The 17,979-nt window shown below is 40.5% G+C and overlaps 1 protein-coding gene and 1 pseudogene across 3 annotated transcripts; one reads left to right on the top strand and one right to left on the bottom strand.

Annotated features, from left to right (window-relative positions):
* Window positions 1-1,739: 1,739 nt before the first annotated feature.
* LOC139024861 (GTPase IMAP family member 9-like) lies at window positions 1,740-5,200 on the top strand (annotated as a pseudogene).
* Window positions 5,201-7,248: 2,048 nt separating this feature from the next.
* Window positions 7,249-15,846, bottom strand: LOC111962594 (rho guanine nucleotide exchange factor 11). 3 transcript variants are annotated; one of them, XM_023985771.2, is made up of 11 exons: window positions 15,321-15,846; window positions 13,621-13,874; window positions 10,834-10,925; window positions 10,143-10,247; window positions 10,005-10,054; window positions 9,837-9,894; window positions 9,368-9,555; window positions 8,984-9,055; window positions 8,388-8,495; window positions 8,205-8,253; window positions 7,249-7,519 (listed from the first exon to the last, which is right to left on the bottom strand). In XM_023985771.2, exons 2-11 carry the CDS (start codon window positions 13,653-13,655, stop codon window positions 7,422-7,424), a joined length of 855 nt encoding a protein of 284 aa, XP_023841539.1. In that variant the 5' UTR covers window positions 13,656-13,874; window positions 15,321-15,846; the 3' UTR covers window positions 7,249-7,421. The 3 variants fall into 3 exon arrangements, with proteins under 3 accessions (XP_023841539.1, XP_023841540.2, XP_070299245.1); XM_023985772.2 differs by lacking the exon at window positions 7,249-7,519 and adding an exon at window positions 7,786-7,944; XM_070443144.1 differs by lacking the exon at window positions 7,249-7,519 and adding an exon at window positions 7,786-7,941.
* Between the last annotated feature and the right edge of the window lie 2,133 nt (window positions 15,847-17,979).

The following is a 17,979-nucleotide window of genomic DNA, read 5'->3' as shown; positions in this document are numbered from 1 at the left end:
CTATGAATTTGAAAGCGGTTACATTTCTCCAGGCTCATCCCTCAGCTGTTTACCAAAGTAGAGGTGACCACTTTATTATTGGTTCAATTAAGGACTCTAGATTTAATGTATTATTTAAGGTACAATTATTTACAAGAAACGAGTTAACAATGAATTCATTCATTAATTACACAGGGATCCTTTAGAAATCTTTGAGATTATACATGTATATTACTGTAAATTATATGTACAGTATCATTAAAAGTCAATCAAGTCATAATGACAACCCCTCCTCCCTATATGTAAATGTAATTGATAAAATGTACTCAAGTATCAAAGTAAAAGTACAAATGATTTCAAATTCCTGATATTAAGCAACCCAGACAGGACCCTTGTTTTTGTTTTTTTTACAGATAGCCAGGGGCACACTCAAACACTCAGACATAATTTACAAACAAAACATTTGTGTTTAGTGAGTCCACCAGATCAGAGGCAGTAGATGACCAGGGATGTTCTCTTGATACGTGTGTGATTTGGACCATTTTCCTGTCCTGCTAAGCATTCAAAATGTAACGAGTACTTTTAGGTTTCAGGGAAAATGTATGGAGTAAAAAGTACATTATTTTATTTAGGAATGTAGTGGAGTAAAAGTAAAAGTTGTCAAAAATATAAATAGTAAAGTACAGTACAGATACCAAAAGAAACGACTTACTTAATACTTTACACCACTGCAACTACTACCACTGTGAAGGAAGATTTAAGCTTAATGACAACTATGTTTGACAACTGTACTGTGTGCTTTAAAGTTATTATCCAAGTTGAACTAGAACCGGACAAAATCTGGATTTGAGGAAGGGGAGTATGAAACGTGACAATCCCACGTGTTATGCATCGAAGAGAGAGTGGGGGGAAGGGGGGTATCACTTGAATGCCCCCCTTCCCCCCTCTTATTGTCACACCCTGGCCTTAGTTATCTTTGTTTTCATTAGTATTTTAGTTAGGTCAGGGTGTGACATGGGTTAGTATGTGTTTTTGTATTTGTCTAGTGTGGTTTGTGTGATTGAGTGGGTTTCATAGAGTAGATGGGGTTGTGTTCAGTGTAGGTGTTTAGTATAGTCTATGGTTGAGTGTTGTGTCTAGGTATGTCTATGGTTGCCTGATTGGTTCTCAATCAGAGACAGATGTTGTTCATTTGTCTCTGATTGGGAGCCATATTTTAGGTAGCCATGGGCATCATGTATTTGTGGGTAATTGTCTATGTAGAACGTTTGTAGCCTGTGTGTGTGCACTTCGTTATTTAGCTTCACGATCGTTTGTTGTTTTGTATAGTTTATGTAAGTGTTTCGTTTCGTGTTCATCTTCATCGTTTTTAATAAAAAGAAGATGTATTCATATTCCGCTGCATCTTGGTCCGTCTTTCCACACGATCGTGACACTTATATAATAGATACGCTTGCCAAGAACACTTAATCGAGAGGAGAGTGCAGATCTGAACCAGATGTTCCTTGCCTATATAAGCTAAAATGTATTTATGTCTAAGAGAGTCCAATGCTGACTGCGTGTAGGAAAGGTCTCCCCTGCGCAGGTCACTATTGAATAAACCCTGGGTGAATGCTTAACAGTTTTCAAATACAAGAGCTGATTTTCTACATCACTACTACTACTGAAGGAGGAGAGATTACTAGATACTAATTAGGTGTCCCCTTTTTTCTGTGGATTAATTGTCGGAGTACAGAACACACAATTTTGTGTAACTCAAAATGGGTAACAAGTCTTCAAAGAACCAGAAAGGTAAAATAACAACCCAATGTTTATATCCCAGGATAAATTAGCGATCAAAAGTAAGCTAGCTAGCTAGCTAAATGTCTATGAATGTTTAATGTGTTTCAACTTGTCCCCAAATTTAATATAGTTGATTATCAAAATTGTAGATCTGTGTGTGCGGGAGGTTTAGGGGAATTAGTGAGTCAGAAATGCATGGGTCGGACTCAAACCCGTGTCAACTCTGGTAGCCTCTGTACATCCTGTGGCTTTAACATCTGGAACACAGACCCCTCTATTCCCTCTGATGCTGTTTTTAACTGTTTTTCTCTGAAGCACAGGGCCCCAAATAAATGCAGCAACTGATCTGTAGTACCATGCCTAATTGTATTAAAACAATAATTAAAAACTAGCCAACTTCATCATATTACAGTATTTCTGTATCTTTAAATATCCAAGGCCTATCCATAATAATCCAGTACTTACAATCAAATACTTCTATTTGTAAAACAATTATCTACACATGGAAATTTAGAAACAGGAATTCATATTTGTGCAACGTGCAGTTTTATGAAGGGAAGGGAAGTGAAAGCAGAGCTGTTTTACAGACTCTAGCAACTGTTTCTGTATTCATGAGGGAGGAAATGAGAAATTGTGATTACGGGGAACTACAGAGAGGACAAACTAAACCATGAAAACAAAAAGGGGCACAAGGAAGTGATGCATCCATTTTCTTAAAGGTCTCAGTTCAGCTCAAACAAACTCCATTAGCCATGTGCTCTCATCAAATGAAGCCCTTACATGCGCAGACAAAAACTGGGATCCACCATGAATGTAAACCTTGAAATGTTTACTCTATATTAACAATCAAATTAAATTGGTTAATCTTCAGTACTTCATGAATGTATTTTTTTATTTTTTATCCAGACTATCTTATTTAATCTCAACAATACATGCAGAAGGCTATTTAATCTCAACAGCTATACGGGTCATTCAATGTCAAATGTGCACCAATAATTAATTTTAAAAGCCTGTTATGTTAAATTAAATGCCCTTTAATATAGTCCACATGGAGAATTCAATAAATCTGACTTGTATTATGACTAAAGACTTGTTAAAGTGCCAAAATTCGGCATTTTGACATGGCCCTCCGTGCACCCTCTGTGAGATTTTAACGCAACATTTCTCAAACTTTTCAACGTCATTAAATCCCTAGTTATTTTGTTTCTTCAAAGTCATTTCTGAAGATTATTATTGATTCATTTACATCTGTCCCTCATTTTAAAGGGATAGTTCATGATTTTGGCAGTGAGGCCCTTTATCTACTTCCTCAGAGTCAAATTAACTTTTGAATAACATTTTATGTCTCTGCGTCCAGTATGAAGGAAGTTGCTAAACAGCTTTAACGCAATTGCTAACTAGTGTTAGTGAAATGACTGGAAGTCTATGGTAATAGCTAGCATGCTAGCTGTTCCTGTAGACTTCCAGTCATTGCATTAGTTAGCATTGGCTCGTGAAACGTCCTCTTAACTTCCTTTATACTGGATGCAGATACATAAAAAAGGGATCCACGAGTTCATATGACTCTGGGGAAGTAGATCAAATAATTTGATGATGCCAGAAAGTCACATTAATGTTTGATCCTGAGATTAACACTTATATTTATTCTGCTACAAATGAGAAGTGTACAGGAGGAGTCTCACCATAGAGATACTCTATAGAGAATCTAGGAGGATCCATTTAGTTAACAAAGTTGGACATTTTCTCTGAACTTAAACTATAGATACAATATAACAGAAAGACAGAGAAGTTGCTTAGAGAGCTCCTATGTTCCTTCACTCTTGTATATCAAACCAATAATCACGTTTCCTCATACAGAAAAACATTAGTCGACAAGCATGGAGAGTATCTTCTTATTCATTGCTTGTAGTTCTTTTAGTAACTGTGTCATGTAGTTTAGTTGATTTATATAGTTATTGTTAATGAACTTTTAAGCACACATTTTCATTAAAGGGGCTAGCAGCAGTTAATGCATACATTCTTGGACTTTTAAGTTAATGACATGTAGCCATTGATTCTTGTGCCTCATGAGCTTAATTCACGTCATACCACATCAGAACACAAATATATAGATACGCTTGTTTTATTGTTTGTAAACAATGTAAATGTGAACAAATACTTTTTAGCCTCAAAACATTGTTAGAACTATAATTTGTCAGATAGTAGCTGTCTATGAATATCAAAGTGGTTACGGACTCCAACTTTAATGTATTATTTAAGATACAATCATTTACAATAAATGAGTTACCAATTAATTAATGACTCAGGGATCATTCAGAGATCTTTGTGATTATACATGTATATTACTATAAATTATATGTACAGTATCATTAAAAGTAATTTATGTCATAATGAAAACCCCTCCTCTCTATAGAGTCAAACCCAATGAGGATTGTGCTGCTGGGGAAAACAGGATTGGGGAAAAAGCAGTGCAGGAAACACCATCTTTGGAGGAGGAAAGGAAGAGTTCAAGACAAACAGTTCAGCCAATTCTGAAACACACAAGTGTGAAGCAAAGACCAAGATCATCAATGGAAGAAAAATCACTGTAGTAGACACACCTGGACTCTTTGACACAGACATCCTTGAAGAGGAGCTGAAACCTGAACTAGTGAGATGTATTGTAGAGTGTGCTCCGGGGCCACATGCTTTTCTCATTGTGCTTAGAGTGGGCAAGTTCGGATGTCAAGAGCAACAAGTCATTGAAGAAATGTATAAATATTTTTCTGCAGAGGCCTTCAAATATTCCACAGTTCTCTTCACTCACGGTAACGAGCTTGAAGGAGAAACTATTCAGAATTTTGTGAAAACAAATAAGAAACTGAGTGAGCTTGTGGAGAAATGTGGAGGCCGCTGTCACGTCATTGACAACAAATACTGGAAGACCAATCAGCAGGGTCGGTACAGCAACCAGTACCAAGTAGCAGAGCTACTCAACACCATAGAGAAGATGGTGAGAGATGGAGGAGGGTGCTACACCAACGAGATGCTCCAAGAAGTGAATGGAGACATGCAAGTAGAGATAGAAAGACTTACAGAGTCAAAAGGCCAGATGACACCTAAAGAGATTGATAAACAGGCCACTGAAAATGTGTGGAAGAGACTCCTGATCAAATTGACAGGGATAGCGACAGGTACAATAGTGGGAGCTCTCCTTGGTGTTGCAGTGGCATTAGCATTAGTTTGCTCAAACCTTAAGATACCTGTGGCAGGAGGACTAGGAGCAGCAATAACAGTAGGAATTGTTGCTGGGGGAGCAATAGGAGGGGGGATAGTTGGAGCTGCTGCAGCAGAGGATGCAGAGACACCAGGAGAGGCAGCAAAGAAAGCAGCTGAGGCAGCATATGCAGCATGTGAGAAGGTTATAGCAAACTATAAGGAGAAGAAAAGTATTTTGTAAATATAGAGATGTGTCAGGGGGGTACAGCAAACTGAATTTCAGTGAAGAAAATAAGTAACAGGAGCACTATAAAATACAAAGCCACTACTCCACACACACACGGGTCAGTACTCTCCACACACACGGGTCAGTACTCTCCACACACACGGGTCTGTATTCTCCACACACACGGGTCAGTACTCTCCACACACACATGGGTCAGTACTCTCCACACACACACACACACGGGTCAGTACTCTCCACACACACACACACACGGGTCAGTACTCTCCACACACACACACACACGGGTCAGTACTCTCCACACACACACACACACACACGGGTCAGTACTCTCCACACACACACACACACGGGTCCGTACTCTCCACACACACGGGTCCGTACTCTCCACACACACGGGTCAGTACTCTACACACGGGTCAGTACTCTACACACACTGGTCAGTACTCTACACACACTGGTCAGTACTCTACACACACTGGTCAGTACTCTACACACACGGGTCAGTACTCTACACACGAGTCAGTACTCTACACACGAGTCAGTACTCTACACACGAGTCAGTACTCTACACACGAGTCAGTACTCTACACACGAGTCAGTACTCTACACACGAGTCAGTACTCTACACACGAGTCAGTACTCTACACAGAAGAAGAAAAACTGTTCAAACTAATATTAACATTTCAAATCAAACCTTATAACATGTCATTCTTTTAACATAATTACAGTAGCACATTTTTTATTTCAATGTTTTAACAGAATTACAGTAGCAAATGTTTGATTGCTAATTTCAAAAGATTAAAATAAACATTATAAATAACACATTATTCCCTTTCAATGTAAATTATTTAATGAGTAAAATGAAAAAAAGCACACGCAAAAAGAACATAATATATGTAACATGTTATTATAACACTATAGGTTGAAAGAACTGGAGACAGAAGTGGCTCATAAAATCGTATTTCCCAAGGCATAGACTTGATATCATCGTTCCCTTTTTACAGCCTAATAGCTTATAGTTCATGGAAATGTAGTCAGTGACATCACCTCAATTGTAGAAATATTGCCTTTATTTACAAAAAAAAAAAGTCACTTTTTATATGATTACTATGATACATTTTGTATTTACTCTTTTAAATGATTGCAGAATGATTGTGTCCTGGCATGTATTCTATACTCTGTTGATTGAATTTCTTGCAAAAACAATAAAAAAAGCTACTTGTTCACAATCTGATGGATATTTCTGTGTACATTACAACACGCAATTATCGAAAGCATAAGAGGTAGAGCAGATTAGAGTTGATTTTTAAAACCATCTGCATATTTCAAGACATGGCATATGAGGGTGCGGTAAGATACCCATTGGGGTTGACCATACTTTTCTCGTGAAAGATTTTTTTTAAACGTCTACTTAAAAACTGGAAACCAAATGATCCTCCATCACTACAACAGTGAATGAATCAAATGTATTATTTAAATATTGAAAAGGTGTGGACTACGGAGAAAAATGGAGAAAGTGCTATTTGAGGCCAAATGGCATAGAGTGCTACTGTACAAGAACTGAACAATTCCAGGGGATGGAGGATGGGGGGGGGGTTGAGACATAAGTGATGTGTACGGTTGGGGTGGGAACATGTGGGTCTGACCAGGTGTGATGTCATTGATTTTTGTTGAAATTTGTGTGTGTCTGTTTAGTGTCTTTTTGTTAATAAGATGGCGCCGAAGAACATGGCTGACGTTTTACATTCTCCCAAACACTAGTGCTATTTTGTTATTTTTTTTTGCGCTTTGTGTAACTTATTTTTTAACTTATTGTGTACATAATGTTGCTACTACCGTCTCTTATGACCGAAAATAACTTACACAGCTCTCTGGTCTTGGCCATTGTGGAGAGGTTGGAGTCTGTTTGATTGAGTGTGTGGACAGTTGTCTTTTATACAGGTAACGAGTTCAAACAGGTGCAGTTAATACAGATAATGAGTGGAGAACAGGAGGGCTTCTTAAAGAAAAACTAACAGGTCTGTGAGAGCCGGAATTCTTACTGGTTGGTAGGTGATCAAATACTTATGTCATGCAATAAAATGCAAATTAATTACTTAAAAATCATACAATGTGATTTTCTGGATTTTTGTTTTGGATTCCGTCTCTCACAGTTGAAGTGTACCTATGATAAAAATGACAGACCTCTAGGAAAACCTGCAAAATCGGCAGTGTATCAAATACTTGTTCTCCCCACTGTATATATAAATAAAGGTCTGGTGCTAACATTACTTACCTSAAAGTCTCCTTCACTTGAGTCCACCGACAGCCGAGCTGCCGATAAATGGAGAAATGATATACATTTGTAGTGTTGGGAAAAGTACCCTATTGTCATACTTGAGTAAAAGTAAATACACCTTGGACACTGATCCTGATAGAAAATGACTCAAGTAAAAGTCACCCAGTAAAATACTACGTGAGTAAAATGATTTGGTTTAAAATTTACATGTAACTGCAAAAATATACTTCCGTATCAAAAGTTAAAGTATAAATCGTTTAACATTCCTTATATTACGCAAACCAGAGGGCACAATTGTCTTGTTTAAAAACATTTTTTACTGATAGCATGGGCTCCAACACTTAGACATAATTTACAAACAAAGCATTTGTGTTTAGTGAGTCCGCCAGATCAGAGGAAGGAGGGATGACCAGGGATGTTCTCTTGATAAGTGCGTGAATTACACGATTTTCCTGTCCTGCTAAGCATTCAAAATGTAACYAGTTCTRATGGGTGTCAGGGAAAATGMATGGAGTAAAAAAGTACATTATTTTCTTTAGAAARGTAGTGAAGTAAAAGTTGTCAAAAATATAAATAGTAAAGTACAGATARCCAAAAAAWRRWKRTWAYMWYMWKRTMYTTTATTTAAATTGTTTTACTTAAGTACTTTACATCAGTGCATTTGTATCATAAAAACGCACACAACTCAGAGAATCATAGACAAACAAATCKTATACAAACCATCTCCTGCTATTACATAGTTGGACACAGCTTCGGGGCGAGTTCCATCCTTGAGAGACATAGAAATAACAAAGACGTTATAAACTAAGYTAATGACAATCTAATATATYGTATCTAGTGGGGAAATGAGAGATCTAGTTAAGCGTTGTTAGGGTTCTGTTGTCATGCACACAGGCATCTCACCAGATCTTGCTTGATTTTAACCCGCACTTGTTGGGCGCGCCTCTTGGCACTTTCGATTCGCTCCTCCAGTGATGGGGAGGGGTTCCGTGACAGCTCCTCCATCAAGTCCTGCGGGATTGGTCAGAGTGACATTAWCAGAGGCACTGATAATGGTCAATGATGATTGGTCAAACTAAKTASATARTCTCATAAGCAGTGTCCTTACCATTGCATATTCAGTGGGCCACAACATTACAGCTAGAAATGCAACATATAGAACAGGTATGTCTATATTCCAGATCAGTGTCCATTCTAAGTGGGTTTGATTGTATGGGTTTGCAACATTTCTCCATATTCCCAGGTTTTCCAAAAATCTTGGTCGGAGAATTACAGATTTCCTAATAATTCTCTACTGATTCTGGGAATCGTTTAACAGAGACTTGAAACCCTGTGACTTAAATTAGATTTTTTTTAGGTTTTTTTTGTTGAATTTTCACTTCCTTGTTTATATTGTCACGATCAGCAAGGCCCCGCCCCAAAGGAATTTTCCAAGGGCGGGAAAAACCAGACCCCGCCCGAGCGCACCCCTGAAAACGAGCGCATCCTATGACTGTTACCTGGAGCTCAGCCTCTCCCTGTTCCAACATGTTCCTGAGGATCTCTGTGGCGTGTTTCTGTACATCTAGGTTCTAACACAATGGCAGAAGAGGAGAGGGAAAAGAAACGTTAGGCTCATAGGCTCATGTTGACCCATGTTATACCACATTGGTTTGAACATCTGGTCAGTATTATGGTCAAGCTGGTARACCAGTCAGTGTTTGTAAGGCAATGGTCCAGGAACAGTATTTATAAAGTGTCTGAGAATAGGAGTACTGATCTAAGATCAGMTCCCCCTTGTCCATATAATCTTATTCCTTATGATCCAAAAGCTGTAACTGATCCTAGATCAGTACTCATTGTCTGAGACGCTTTATGAATACAGACCCAGATGTGGTGCTCACCTGTAGTGGTTTGTTAATTCTTTGGGAGGGGGTGCTGGTAAGTCCAGGGGGCAGGGGTGGAGGTGGTGGGGCTTCACCTTCCAGTGACGTCGTCTGATTGGGTAAGAGGTCAGCGGGGAGGGGTTGTAGGACGAGGGCGGCTGCTGAAGGGGGCGGTCCTTGAAGTGTCAGGGCAACATATGGCCCAGCTGGAAAGAAAGAAAAATAAAAAGAGAGAGAGAGAAAGAAAGAAAGAAAGAAAGAGAGAAAGAAGAAGGAAAGGAGAAAGAAAGAAAAGAAAGAAAGAAAAAGGAAAAAAAGAGAGAAAGGAAAAAAAGAGAAAGAGAATTTAATAAACAGCTGTTGGCAACGACATTTTACTGACAGCATAGACCTAAAGTCATCATAACCTTAACCATCATCATGTCAGCATAGACCTAAAGTCATCATAACCTTAACCATCATCGTTACAGAAACCAGTGACACTCACACTTGATGAGCTTCACCACCTCCTGGTGAGACATGGACGACACCAGCGAGCCGTTCACCTGAGAAAAAGAGAGAGAAGGAGAGAGAGAGTAAGAAAGAGAGATTGTATTGAGTCTCTGATGACCTAGACAGAGATGGTTTTTAGTTCAAGTTTGAAATGAGGAGTAACCTTTATGATTCTGTCTCCCTCGTGGACCCCTGCCTTGACCGCTGCACCACCTGCATGAAGAGACAGGTGAGAAACATTCCAGAACCATCATATAAGACGTGTAGAAATGAAGTCAGTTACTGTGTGGGTGTGTCTGACCTGGTCGGACATTCTGCACCAGCTTGATCCTCTCGCCACACACGGTGAAGCCAAACCCCAGCTGGTCTTTCTGTACCACCACACATCTCTGAACCAGACCTGGACCTGAGAGAGGGAGGGAGAGAGGTGAGAGATGCGAGAGGGAGATGGAGAGAGACAAAGAAAAGGGAGTTGAAGAGAGCGATAAAGAGGGAAAGAAATAGACAGAGAAGTAGAGAGATGAAGAGGGAGAGAGAGAGAGCGAGAGAGAGATTAAGAGAAGACCATTCAAGTCAGTTGGGCATACCATGAACCAGTACTAAACTGCTATATCAAATCACATTTTCAAATCAAATTTTATTTGTCACATGCGRCGAATACAACAGGTGTAGACCTTAGCGTGAAATGCTTACTTACAAGCCCTTKACCAACAATGCAGTCCAAGAAATAGAGTTAAGAAAATATTTACTAAATAAACTAAAGTAAAAAAATGTAAGAAACAAAATTACATAACGAGTCTATATACAGGGGGCACCGGTGCCGAGTCAATGTGCAGGGGTAGAGGTTAGTCAAGGTAGTTTGTACATSTAGGTTGGGGTATGCCACATCTGTGCTACAAAACTAGCCTCATAATTACCAGACGGATGCATGAAACATTCATGTAAACTTGTGAGATCAGGTGGCTTGTGAGGCTACTACAAACCCCATGTACCTGTGTTCTCAGGGGGGATGTCAGCTGGAGGCTCCCTCTGCTGGCCYCTGGAGGTGTTGCGCTCCGAGTCTKCTATCGTCAGGCTGCTTAGCCTGGAGGGAAAGGCAGGACATGAGGAACGTGAGACAGAGTAGGYTGAAGTCGCCCCTYGACTCTGATCTTGGGTCCGTTTAGCATTTCCCCCACCAATGGTTAAGGTTAATACTGGGGGAGGGGAAGCTGATCCTAGATCAGTACATAGGGGGAACGTCACCCCAGAGCATGTGAGACACAAATAGGCTACACTGTGGAAGGACTAATCAATCAGGATCACTGGGAGGGCTGGGGAGAAGGAGAGGGATGTCTGGCAGTAGGTAGGAGAACGAGGGCGTGAGGAAAGAAGGAGCAAGAAAGGAGGGATAGACAGGATGAGATGGAGTGAGGTAGTAGGGGGAGAGAGTAAAGAAGAGTGGTATAGGGCAGGGACAGGGACACAGAGGCTGCATCTCAAGTCGCCTTTCCCTGGATCCTATCTCCTTACCTCCTTCTCAAACATATTGGAGAAGGTCCAAGATCCCTCTCCACTGAAACCTTCTTCTCCAATACATTTTGAGAAGGAGGCGAGGAGAYAGGATGTGAGCAATTGAGGAAATGTTTATTGAGCCAGAGCTATAGGTAGGTGGGGGTGGAAGGAGAAGAGAGGACACCAGAGGGTAGATAGATGGACAGAGTGCCAGAGCTTGGAGGAGAGATCATGTGAGGAGAGACTGCTGGAAGTAAAGTGCAGTATTGTAATCTGTGCTTAGTTTCTACGAAGCTCAACKAACTGAGCAGAAAACTCACCAAGCAGCAAAAGGGCTGAAAGCGAAGCGTCAGAAAGAGAGGGAACAACAGAGAATACAMAACGGGACCAAGAGAGAAAAGGAAAGAAAATCAGTTTAGGATAAAGTAGAAGACTTAAAGTGGAGAAACTCTGACAGACAGGAGATAGGGCTGGGAGATGTGGCCGTAGGAATTCTATACTCTCCTATTATTGTCAAATGGCTATGAGACGATTCAAATATATAAGATGTCGCCTGTAGTCACTGAGACGCAAATTCTTTTCATGTTCTCTCCTAATAAGCATCTGTGTCGTTGTACAAGCAACTAAGTGGCGGTCAAAATACACTGCATTTCAACCAGTCGCCACCTAGCATGTAAGGTGGGTGGTGAGGGTGTTGTGAAGTTCATACACCTTAGGAAACAAACGAAAAAGAGTATACTTATCAGCATGAGTACTGTCTCGTGCGCGTCGCGTATGTCGGTTATTGTAGATGCCATAGAGAAAAAAAAACAAATATAAGCCTTCCACACAATAAGAACCACTAATAATTTAATGATTTTATCAAAATAGTTTAACCTCTCCAACTGTCTGAAAAGCATGTTAGCCTGTCCACCTTGTTCAGATGTTGAAATCAAAGTGGCCATACCTTATTCCTCAGAATACGAAGAACGAGTGCCATTCCTTATATAATTGTTCTGTTATGCTTATTGGCACATTTATAAAACACAGACTAGACAGCTAGTAGAACAGTATTTGGCTAAAATGCCTGCTAGCGGTACGTGGTACCCAATGCAGTATTACCGTTATCCAGAATCAATGGTTAATTGATACTCTTGTTTTATTAGTGCTGTTCTGTGGGCAATTTGAGGAGTTGAGACTTAAAATGGAAGAGTTAATTTATCCTCTATTAGCAGCAAAATAAATGTCTCAATGTGTTTTGGGGTCCATATGACCTATCTCTGGTGGACCAAACTCAAATGCAAAATAGCGGAAGATGTGATCTCTCACATTGAAGAATTTGTTCTTACTGACATGCCTAGTTATAAATTTATAAATAAATTGTTGGCGTGAGGCAGGGAGGGGCTTGTGTGTGGTTAACCATAGAGGAAGAGGCTAAGCTAGAGGTTTCACTCTCGCTAAAATATGTCCAAAATAAGCGTGTGTTCTAAGGCTTATTTTGGACCTAAACTTGTGTCGCCTGCCTTCCTGACTTTGGGAAACGATTCCCAGACAGACAGACAGGCATGCACACAGAATAATGGGCAGTGAGCCATAAAGAACTTCACATCAAAGGGTGATAAAGCTGCCTCCCAGCTGAGAATAGCCCTGTACAGAAGGCTAAGCTGAGGGGATCCCAATTTAACACACATCAACAGAGATGCACAAGCTTACAACTAGGCTTCAATTTGTAAGTGTAGAAGTAATAGGCTAATTAAGCAATAAGCCACGAGGGGCTGTGTGTGGTATATTGCCACGGCTAAGGGCTGTTCTTAAGCACGACACAATGCAGAGTGCCTGGATACAGTCCTTAGCAGTGGTATATTGGTCATATATCACATACCCTGAGTGGCTCTTTGCTATTGTAAACTGGTTACCAACGTAATTAGAACAATAAAAAGTTTTTTGTCATACCCAATCAGCATTCACAACCAGTTTATAATATATTATGTTCAAATATCAGGGTTCTCCCAGGATTGTTTAACAAGGTGGTACTTATTTATTTTCATTACAAAGTGGCACAGGTAGTCCAAGGGTGGCGCAGTGTCACTCTTACACACTTTAGGGAGAACCCTAGTATGATCACTGGCTGCCTATCTGCAGTCACTGCCTTTTCCCCTTCTCAAAGCACATTGCATTTCCATCCCCTCTGATATACTCCTCCAAGGCATTTTGGGAAGGATACAAGGAGAGAGGACATGAGGATCGAGGAAAATACATTTGTCCCATCTGTCATTAGCACCACCATCACCAGCAGTCAGTCCTACCTGTCCAGTGTTGAGGTGGGGGTGCGGAGACTCATGGCTGCAGACGGCTCGAGCGCGTCCGGTGTCGTCTCCTGCGGTCCATTAATGTCACAGCAGGGTGACCATCTCCTTGTTCTTCAAATTTCTTTCGCAGAGTTCCACAGGGCTGCCGCCTGCTACGTTTCAACTCCTCACGTCAGCTAGTGGGGAGCTTATTCCGTTCCGAGAGCGCTCTGAACATCTTCCTCATGTTTTCACAGGCAATCTCCAAGTACCTTACAGTAGACAGTTGAAATGGGGACCCCGGCAAATTGATACAGTGTTAACTATCTAGTGCCACACGGAAAATATTAGAAATAGCTGTGGTGGGGGGCACCTTCAAGCAAGATGCATGAAATTCAGACACCACTGACTGTGCAATGTCTACTTTGGTTCATCTAGTCTTAAGACAAAGTGTCATTACATAGCAATCAACACTAGCAAAAAAAAATAAATAAAATAATATATTTTTTAAGGTAAAAGGGCTTGTTGCGTTTCCCGTCTATTTTTTACTGTTGTTTTTTTCTCTTTACTTATCTATTGTTCACCTAATACCTTTTTTTACTTAAAAATTGCACTCTTGGTTAGAGCCTGTAAGTAAGCATTTCACTGTAAGTTCTACTACACCTGTTGTATTCAGCGCACGTGACAAATACACTTTGATTTGACGTGATAGCTGTCACAATAACTTCATCAATATGACCTAGTGACAGTGATGCTTGGTTCACTGTCTGATATCTATGTAAACAGCTCCTATTCTATTTTCTGAGATACATCAACTAGTAAGCTCCAAAACGAATGACACAAATGCAATTCAAACTAGTATCCCAACATTAATATCATTCAAATCTAAATAACGTTTGAAAATATATTCTTCTAGTTGATTATGTTGACACCGCCAAGCCAATTAACGTCAGACAACTCTACTCGCATTATCCTCAGTAAATTGGTTTCCATCCCCTGCGAGCTAAATTTAGTTACAGAATCCTTATAGCTAGTTTACTGGTGTGGCTCTTTCAGAAGACCAATAGTACATGTTGTGTCTGTTTAGAACTTGGCTAACGCTCAATGTGTTCCAGTGAACTGTTCCAAGAAGCTGGCTAACTGCAACATTGATATTGCACAATTCAAACCGTCTCGTTCAATCATACACTGGTGCAGATTACCTAGCTAAGTGTCCAGTTTGTTATCTAGCTTGTTTGAGAAGGCTATCCGCTGTAAACAGAATGGCATCTGACCTGACTGGACGTTGCACTGCAACACTACACCACTAGCTTGACATTGTGGCTAGAAGCTGGAGTCTGTGTATTGCTAGTTAGCAATGCAAAGTTAGTTAGCTACTTTGCCAGGGCTAGCTGTTGGCATGTCAGTGAACGATGCAAGGAAATGTTTCTGATAAACTATCCCAAGCAGACAAGCGACTAGCTAGCTGATGTTATTGACATCCAGGATAAAATGCAGTGATGTTTGCCAGCTGACTAGCTAACTAACGTTAGTTAGCGCCTTACATCAAGTTAGCCATAACCATAAGGCTGGCTTACCATCATTTCAAGCACTATAGACAAATATTGTTTTGATGTAAATGAAACACTTGCTGTTGCCAACAAACTGACGGTTATTACTGCAGCACTCACTTGTGTAGAGAATACTTGTTTTTTGATAAGCAAATAATGGCTGGTTACCTAGTTAATTCTGATAGAGGCCGAATGTCATCCGCGACATCACGTACGCTCTGTGACTGGYCACAAGCGCGTTCTCGTCGTCTATAACGCTGACGCGACAGGGGTCTAGCTCAAATGCATTCGCAAGCTAGAATCTGAAACGCAGCGACTGAGGCCAGTTATCCCTCTGGAATGTAATAATATGTCCAGTGCCCTCTTATTCGTACAATGTGTTCATTAAACTTGCATTCATTTCTTTATGGAAAGACAGTCCATTCGATTCGTCGTGGCTTTCCAAACAACTCGCTTCATATGATCAAACTGGTTCATTCCATTAGGTGAGGTCCTATATTTCCTCGCATTCCCTGATTAATCCACATTTCTGATTGCATTAATATGTTCATGTATTTAATTGCAGCCTTCAACCCGATGTTCCATATTATGTTGTTATTAACCAATCTAAATCCATTAGCTAGCTYGTCCTCTCCCAGACAGTATTTGGTAGTTGTGTATGGATATCACACRATGTCCGAAGAMCAAGACAAACACAAGACGTCACCAACTGGTCATACTCCAGTATTGCAACAGTCCATACAGAATGACCGGTCACCAGAATGACCGGTATTGTATCAATACAGCCTATTAACAGCTAAAACGTTATGTATAATTTGTTATTTATTAATGTTTTTAAAGAAKAGTGTATCGAGATGGAAATTACCTTTGCGTTGGTGCAGTCAGATCTATAGCAGGCATGCTCTCTGATGGGAGGCAACAAAGTGATTAACTGTTTGTTCCATCAGAAGATGCGTCCCCATCAGAACATTCCCTCAATGAGCTTCCACCACTTCTCCACACATTTAGGCCATGTTCAGTTGCCAAACGTTGTTGAACGTTTCCATGAATTAACACAGACACATGCATACACACACGATAACATACGCACTAGACACACGTACACATGGATTTTGTGTTGTGGATATGTGGTACAGTAGTAGAGTAGTGGCCTGAGGGCACAGCACACACTTAATGCTTGTGAAAACTTTGTGGACGTATAGTAATGTTTTTAAAATGGTATAACTGCCTTCATTTTGCTGGACCCAGGCGGTGTAAGATCTGACCTGCGTCAGCAACGCCTAGGCACAGGAATGTGACCTATGTCTGCAACTGGGGGCTGAACCAGGACACAAAGTTTGTAACGTTTAGACATGCAGTATGTGTTAACATGCCTCGCCGACATGTAGAACAACGAATCATTGTCAGTTCTATTTGTATTTGTATTTAAACTGAGCAATCAGGGAGAAGGGCCTTGGTCAGGGAGGTGACCAAGAACCCGATGGTCACTCTGACAGAGCTCCAGAGTTACCTGTGGAGATGGGAGAACCTTCCAGAAGGACAACCATCTCTGCAGTAATTCACTAATCAGGCCTTTTTGGTAGAGTGGCCAGACAGAAGCCACTCCTCGGTACATGACAGCCCGCTTGGAGTTTGCCAAAAGGCACCTGAAGGACTCTCAGGCCATGAGAAATAAGATTCTCTGGTCTGATGAAACCAAGATTGAACTTGTTGGCCTGAATGCCAAGCGTCACGTCTAGAGGAAACCTAGCACCATCCCTACGGTGAAGTATGGGGGTGGCAGCATCAAGCTGTGGGGATGTTTTTCAGCGGCAGGGACTGGGAGACTAGTCAGGATCAAGCGAAAGATGAACGGAGCAAAGTACAGAGAGATCCTTAATGAAAACCTGCTCCAGATAAGGACCTCAGACTAGGGCGAAGGTCACCTTCCAACAGGACAATGACCCTAAGCACACAGCCAGAGCCCAGACTTGAACCCGATCGAACATCTCTGAAGAGACCTGAAAATAGCTGTGCAGCGATGCACCCAATCCAAGGTGACGGCGTTAGAGAAAATCTGCAGAGAAGGATGTGAGAAACTCCCCAAAAAACATGTGTGCCATGCTTGTATCATCATACCCAAGAAGACTCGAGACTGTAATCACTGCCAAAGGTGCTTCAACAAAGTACTGCGTAAAGGGTCTGAATACTTATGTAAATGTGATATTTCTGTTTTTATTAGTGATACATTTTTTTATTTTTTATTTTTTATGTTTTGCTTTGTCATTATGGGGTGTTGTGTGTAGATTGATGAAAAAATAACAATTTAATCAATTTTAGAATAAGGCTGTAACTTAAAAAAATATATATATATATATATATATATATTTAAAAAATCTGAATGTACATTATAGCAATCCGCAAGTCTATGACGTGCACGCAACCATTGGTTGATGCATGCAACGTCTAAGCACGGGAGCGCGACCATAACCTACTCTTTAAATACAAGGGGACATTCCAGAACATCGCCGATTGGGGCATGAGGATGAAGGCATGAATTCATATCATACTACCCAAATGTCGCATGGGAATTTGTGAGAAAATCTTTTTCGCTAGCTAGATGAAGTGGTTGCGCTGCGAAAAGTGCGCGTCCGGCTCCGAAAAGGTAACGGGAAGAAATATGAAAATGCGAGATAAAACAAGTAGGTAAGAATAACATGTATTATTTTTATATTGCTATTCATATCCCAGTGACATCTACATGAGAGAGAGATGATTTGGGCAAGTACCACACTTCTATCTCATCTCAGTTTGGTTGTTTTCGCTCCCTCTACCTCTAGATATGAGT

This window comes from Salvelinus sp. IW2-2015, linkage group LG4q.1:29 (assembly GCF_002910315.2).
Source record: "Salvelinus sp. IW2-2015 linkage group LG4q.1:29, ASM291031v2, whole genome shotgun sequence".
NCBI lineage: Eukaryota > Metazoa > Chordata > Actinopteri > Salmoniformes > Salmonidae > Salvelinus > Salvelinus sp. IW2-2015.
The sequence above is the reverse complement of the archived record's forward strand: the minus strand, read 5'-3'. Positions and strand labels throughout refer to the sequence as shown.